Raw genomic sequence first — 6,856 nt, 5'->3', positions numbered from 1 at the left:
TGTGTTTGATTAGGGTTGGAGCTAAACTCTGCAGGACACCGGCCCTCCAGGACCGAGTGTGGGCACCCCTGCCCTAAAGAATCATATCAACTTGTGGAAAATGGGCATCCTATGACCCCTTAAATTTTTTTTTTACAAAACTGCTGCACAGTGCTCACTTGTTAACATTTGAAAAACATTTTTCATTTATACCTAAAGTTTTTAAAACTTTTCGAAAGCAACATAAATACGAATAGTTCATTTCTAAGATCTTGTCACTTGAGTTTTAAACTAGATTTTTAAAAGACAGTCGGACTCGTAACCCAAAGGTTGCTGGTTCGAGTCTCTATACTGGCAGGGATTGTCGGTGGGGGGAGTGAATAACCAGTGCTCTCTTCCACCTTCAATACCACGATTGAGGTGAGACCCTTGAGCAAGGCACCGAACCCCCGACTGCTCTCCGGGCACCACAGCAAAAATGGCTGCCCACTGCTCCGGGTGTGTGTTCGCATTGTGTGTGTGTGTTCACAACTCACTGCTGTGTGTGTGTGCGCACTCGGATGGGTTAAATGCAGAGCACAAATTCCGAGTATGGGACACCTTACTTGACCACATGTCCTTTCCTTTCCTCTTATTTATTGTGGACCCTATTATTTGAGGTTGACTTGTGTGCCATTGCTTCCTTTCTCAGGCTCATAGCAATGTGTTCTCAGTGGTGAACCCATTAGCGTCCAGCATAACATCAAGCATCACGTCCAGCTTGGCCTCAAGTATCGGATCTGAAAGTTCATCACCCACCACTTTATCAACCATGAATGCAAAAGCCACGCCTTTCTATCCAGGCAGCAATACTGTGGAGTCAGTAATAGGTAAGTCCTTTGCAGCACTCTTTCATCTTAGAGCTGTCCAGCCAAACGCTATATCCAAGGGTAAAAGTACATGAGACAGACTCAGCCCAGATAAGACAGTGCAGTTAAATGCAGAGCGTTTAGTGAAGTTAAAGCTGTATTTGCGGTAGTGCATTAGCCATAAGACAAGTGAGTCCACTAAAACTCACCAGCAGCAGTGACTAAATGGATGGTAAGTGCTTTTGCCTTTGCGCTAATTTAAGTAAAAAATAGGACTATTGCCCAAAAGCAGCCTTTGATGTATGGTTATTATAGACTGTCAGTATATATGAACTGAAATTAATTATATGTTGCAGGATGAATAACTGAATGATCAAGCCTTTTATCACTTCAAGTTTTTCTATTGAAGTTTAACAAAACATCAAGAGCTGTATGTAACATTGTCTCTTTAAGTAGCTTGTGTTTTGTATCCACGCCGCAAAGATATTGAATCGCACACTACTTTTCTTGCTCTTAGGATCTGCACTTGACCTGAATTTTAGTGACATCAATGTTGCCTCCCTTGACAAAGAGCTAGAGGACCAAGACAACAATGGCCTTGGTTTAACAAGTAAGACTTTATTGTTGTAGTTGTACTTTTGTGTTATCTTGTGCTAGGTATAGGATGCAGTTAATGTTCAAACTCTTTTTTTTTTCTTTCTTTTTTTTTCCCCCATAGGTCAGAGGTTATTAGGAGGCTCTGCTCCTGTCAATATTCCTGGCTCTCTGGCTCGGTCTTCCTCTCTGCATTCCTCATCGTCTCTATCTGCCTCCCCGCTCAGCTCTCTGTCTCAATCCCTGTCCCAGTCTCTCCTCACTGGAAATTTTTTTTTTACAAAACTGCTGCACAGTGCTCACTTGTTAACATTTGAAAAACATTTTTCATTTATACCTAAAGTTTTTAAAACTTTTCGAAAGCAACATAAATACGAATAGTTCATTTCTAAGATCTTGTCACTTGAGTTTTAAACTAGATTTTTAAAAGACAGTCGGACTCGTAACCCAAAGGTTGCTGGTTCGAGTCTCTATACTGGCAGGGATTGTCGGTGGGGGGAGTGAATAACCAGTGCTCTCTTCCACCTTCAATACCACGATTGAGGTGAGACCCTTGAGCAAGGCACCGAACCCCCGACTGCTCTCCGGGCACCACAGCAAAAATGGCTGCCCACTGCTCCGGGTGTGTGTTCGCATTGTGTGTGTGTGTTCACAACTCACTGCTGTGTGTGTGTGCGCACTCGGATGGGTTAAATGCAGAGCACAAATTCCGAGTATGGGACACCTTACTTGACCACATGTCCTTTCCTTTCCTCTTATTTATTGTGGACCCTATTATTTGAGGTTGACTTGTGTGCCATTGCTTCCTTTCTCAGGCTCATAGCAATGTGTTCTCAGTGGTGAACCCATTAGCGTCCAGCATAACATCAAGCATCACGTCCAGCTTGGCCTCAAGTATCGGATCTGAAAGTTCATCACCCACCACTTTATCAACCATGAATGCAAAAGCCACGCCTTTCTATCCAGGCAGCAATACTGTGGAGTCAGTAATAGGTAAGTCCTTTGCAGCACTCTTTCATCTTAGAGCTGTCCAGCCAAACGCTATATCCAAGGGTAAAAGTACATGAGACAGACTCAGCCCAGATAAGACAGTGCAGTTAAATGCAGAGCGTTTAGTGAAGTTAAAGCTGTATTTGCGGTAGTGCATTAGCCATAAGACAAGTGAGTCCACTAAAACTCACCAGCAGCAGTGACTAAATGGATGGTAAGTGCTTTTGCCTTTGCGCTAATTTAAGTAAAAAATAGGACTATTGCCCAAAAGCAGCCTTTGATGTATGGTTATTATAGACTGTCAGTATATATGAACTGAAATTAATTATATGTTGCAGGATGAATAACTGAATGATCAAGCCTTTTATCACTTCAAGTTTTTCTATTGAAGTTTAACAAAACATCAAGAGCTGTATGTAACATTGTCTCTTTAAGTAGCTTGTGTTTTGTATCCACGCCGCAAAGATATTGAATCGCACACTACTTTTCTTGCTCTTAGGATCTGCACTTGACCTGAATTTTAGTGACATCAATGTTGCCTCCCTTGACAAAGAGCTAGAGGACCAAGACAACAATGGCCTTGGTTTAACAAGTAAGACTTTATTGTTGTAGTTGTACTTTTGTGTTATCTTGTACTAGGTATAGGATGCAGTTAATGTTCAAACTCTTTTTTTTTCCCCCATAGGTCAGAGGTTATTAGGAGGCTCTGCTCCTGTCAATATTCCTGGCTCTCTGGCTCGGTCTTCCTCTCTGCATTCCTCATCGTCTCTATCTGCCTCCCCGCTCAGCTCTCTGTCTCAATCCCTGTCCCAGTCTCTCCTCACTGGAATGGCCTCCCAGCAGACCCAGCCACAGGCACCACGTGTTAAAACCGAGCATGGCCTTCTAGGAACACCCACATCTACGCATAACTCCTTAGGTGAGAATTACTTTCCCAAACTTTATATCACAATTGCAGTCTTATGAATATTTGGGTTAATGTCATAATGTTTTGGCTTAGGTCTGAATGGCGGGGCAGGGGGAATATGGGACTTTATGAGTGGCAGCTTCTCTCCTAGCCCGTCTCCAGTGTTCAGCAGCCTTACTTCCAGCACGGTCGGCTCCAGCAGTGCAGACATCGGCCGGCTCCTCCGAGAACTGGATGAAGCCAAGCGTAAGATAAAGCAATGGGAGGAGGCCTGGCACCAAATCAAACAGGTCAGATGTGCTCGCTTGCTTTTATGGGCCTCATAAGATGAGTGATGCTTACAAACAAATGCTTTTGTCAAATAGCCATTTAGTTTGTCCTGTAGGTCATCTCTGAGAGATTCATGCCTAGTTTTATTGTAGAAAACAGAGGCTGACACTGCTTTACTTTGCTTATTGAAGCTGTTATCTTACAGGGACACTTTAAGCTATAGAGCATTGTGGTGATCCCCTGACTCCCTCAAAAAGAAGCCAATAGGAATTTTCCATTGGCTGTTGGGTTATTGCGGAAATTAAGCTTTGTGGCCAGCAGAAGTTTATGATTCTTACACGTTTTCTTCATCATGATAATCTTCACAAATGAACACAACTTTTATTAATTTTGGAGCCTCAATAGAATCTCCAGAAGCTTATCGTAGACAATAAATTAACTTCATCACAGTTGCATGACTTTAACATTACCACCAGTTTTCAACTATCTTCTGAATCTTTTATTTAAAAAAAAATATATATATTTATTTAAAATAAAAGTTTATTTATTTAAACTTTTCTCTGAAAGTTTAAATTAGAATAGGTTGCACGAGTGTGATTATAAACATAATGATGCTGTGAAAGTGCACTAGTGAGTAGACGAGTTTACCTATTTGGTGTGATGACATTTAATGTCCCAGATAACGTCTGGAGTCCCATTTAGCCACCTGTTAGCAACTGCATTTTTCAAGACAAGTTATCTCGTGTTTAACCACAGACCTTATTTCAGGCATTTAATAAAAAAAATAAATAAAAACTTTTTTTGAATTGCTAACTCGTTTCCAGGTTTTGGCCTACAAAGATACATCATCCCTGCAGCACTATTGTTCTTTAGCTTTGAAGTTTGAAAAAAAAAAACCCCCCGGAAGGTGTAGAAGCAGTTTAGTTATTGTCATCAGAAGGAACGTCTTATTAAAACACATCTCTCACAGGCCTGCGAAGCGTGGCAGAAAGATGCTCATGAAGCGAAGGAGCAAGCTAAATCAGCAGAGGCGGAGCGGCAGCTGGCGGAGCAGAAGCGGGAGGACACCGAGCGCAAGCTGAAGGAACTGCAAGGAGACTTTAAAATTTTGTGTCACTCCCCCAACACGCCCCTCCTGCGCAGCTACGGCGAGCTGGACCAGCTCCCCCTGCCAAAGCTCCGCTCCATCCAGAGCCAGCTGCGCTCTGACCTAGACCTCATAGACGGGGTAAGAACGACCAGGTCCCAACACACATACGTCACCATGTCACATTTACACACACTCTAAGTAGACCGTCGTACTCTTCTCGTCAAATAGACGTAAGCATGGCTTACAGGGGAAGAGTAGGCAACGAGGTTTAACATCCACATGAGTCAGTCAGTCATGCATGACGCACTGCATTGAATCTGTCAAAGTGTGACTGATGTTAACTCTTCTCTTTCTCAACACAGGTAATATATCAGCTTCAGTCAAAGAAATGTATAGTTTGCCAAAAGCATGATCGTTCCATTGTCCTGCAGCCTTGCCAACATTATGTACTTTGTCAGAACTGTGCGTCTGGTAAAACAGAATGTCCTTACTGTAAGATGAAAATATTGAAGTGGTGATGTACAGCTATCCAAGGTACTATTTAATGATTTAGCCCTTTGAAGAACTACTAATACATATTATTATTATTATTATTATTATGCTTACAGTTTCTAAATAGCATTTTTTTGTGTGTTTCAGTATTTCATATAGTGATTCTATTGATTCGTTTTATTAGAATCTAATAAGTGGTGTTTGACTGATACAAATCAAGTACTTAAATGCAATACCTGTTTTGTACACACTAGGTTATCCATTTTCATAAAGCATTTAACTATTTCCCTTGGTTATTGCTTTTGGCATTTATAGTCAGTTGGCCCTGATTTGACTGTTAGCAACAAAATCATCGGCCCAACGCCATTATTCTTACTAGCTGTGTGAAGAGGATTCGTTTCTTGTTAAGCACTTTGTTGACTTGGAAATTTGTCTGAGGGTATATATTTTTTCTTTTAGAAATTTTGCTTTAAGCTGCTTTGCAGTTTTTTTGTTTTCTTAGATTCATTTAAATTCTTAGATTTATATTTTCCCAAATATGCTAAAGTATGAAGCTTTTGTGTGTACTGTGAAACATAATAGAATATTTCATTTTTCTTACTGTTAAATCATGGCATAGTGTATATATCTTGTTAGTTTTCATATAAAATAGTACTAAATAGTAGTTAATACTTTCATTGTTACTTAAATTTTTCAATCAAATAAGTGCAAACTTTGAATGCATTTTAGGCATAACCAGCAGCTGTAATATCAGTAAGGCACATACTGTATGCTAAGGCATTTAGTAAATGGATTTCTCCATCTTATAGTGACTATTTAGATACATTATGTAGTTGTTAGATGAGCACATGTGTTCTGAAGTCCTCAGCAACAGTAATTTTTTAGTTTTTTGGACTTTAGCCTTTCAGATATGTTAGAACATGTATCTGATTCCTGGCCACTCCCTCTTAAGTGCCTTGCCTTAAAACCATTTGAAGCATCTGTGAAGAGTTTAGGATTGTAGTAGAAAACCCATAGCTTGTGCAAATTTCTTCAAAGTATGTATTTTTCAGTAGTACCATATTATCGGAGCATTTAGCGGCCCAATTCAGTCCTAAAGTATTTCCGAGAGACTTCACCCTGGTCGGTGCCTGAGCTCTGAGGTTCAGCTGAAGAATCGATCCTTTTCCTTCAATAACGATGGTGCTTTTTGGGTGCAGCTTCATTATCCTTCGAAATGTTGAATCATCCTTGATTTAAATGTGTAGGGATATTCAAATCAGGAAATGTGTGTTTCTTTGATGGCAAAAACTAAACTGGCTTAGTACATTTCTGTTTATTGAAATGTGTAGAATTGTAGTGCTCTGTAGAGTTTACAGACTCATTGGTGTTTTTCGTATCCAAATTCGACAGTGTAATGTGCTTAGGTAATCTAATTGAAATGACCTGCTACTGTGTTATCTGAAACATTTTCTTTTCTTGTTCCTTTCATATTTACTGCAACGAGTTTGTGCGGTAAATTGTCAGGTACACAAAGGTGCAAGTTCTTTTGAAATCGGGATTAACCGTTTACTTCAAAAGGGATGGTTATTGAGGATCTAATTGTCCAGACCCTCGTATTTTCTTTAAGCTTCACGAGGTAAAGACTGTGTGTGTGTGTGTGTGTGTGTGTATATGTGTGTGTGTGTGTGTGTGTGTGTATATATA

General features: G+C 40.4%; 1 protein-coding gene across 3 annotated transcripts in view; it reads left to right on the top strand.

Moving 5' to 3' along the window:
• The window catches only part of LOC107565763 (putative E3 ubiquitin-protein ligase UNKL), an 18,948-nt gene extending 12,914 nt beyond the window's left edge, over window positions 1-6,034 (top strand). For 2 of the 3 annotated variants that reach the window (XM_016251035.1, XM_016251033.1), the window contains 7 exons: window positions 671-848; window positions 1,345-1,437; window positions 1,546-1,689; window positions 3,241-3,330; window positions 3,412-3,608; window positions 4,559-4,816; window positions 5,041-6,034. In XM_016251035.1, coding sequence (XP_016106521.1) covers window positions 671-848; window positions 1,345-1,437; window positions 1,546-1,689; window positions 3,241-3,330; window positions 3,412-3,608; window positions 4,559-4,816; window positions 5,041-5,196 — 1,116 coding nt within the window. In that variant the 3' untranslated portion in view covers window positions 5,197-6,034. Of the gene's footprint in view, window positions 1-670; window positions 849-1,344; window positions 1,438-1,545; window positions 1,690-3,183; window positions 3,331-3,411; window positions 3,609-4,558; window positions 4,817-5,040 lie in introns of all 3 variants that reach the window. The other variant, XM_016251034.1, reaches the window with a different exon arrangement.
• The last annotated feature ends 822 nt before the right edge of the window (window positions 6,035-6,856 follow it).

The sequence above is a fragment of the Sinocyclocheilus grahami genome, unplaced genomic scaffold (assembly GCF_001515645.1).
Source record: "Sinocyclocheilus grahami isolate Dianchi unplaced genomic scaffold, SAMN03320097.WGS_v1.1 scaffold1025.1, whole genome shotgun sequence".
In the NCBI taxonomy this organism is placed as follows: Eukaryota; Metazoa; Chordata; class Actinopteri; order Cypriniformes; family Cyprinidae; genus Sinocyclocheilus; species Sinocyclocheilus grahami.
The sequence above is the reverse complement of the archived record's forward strand: the minus strand, read 5'-3'. Positions and strand labels throughout refer to the sequence as shown.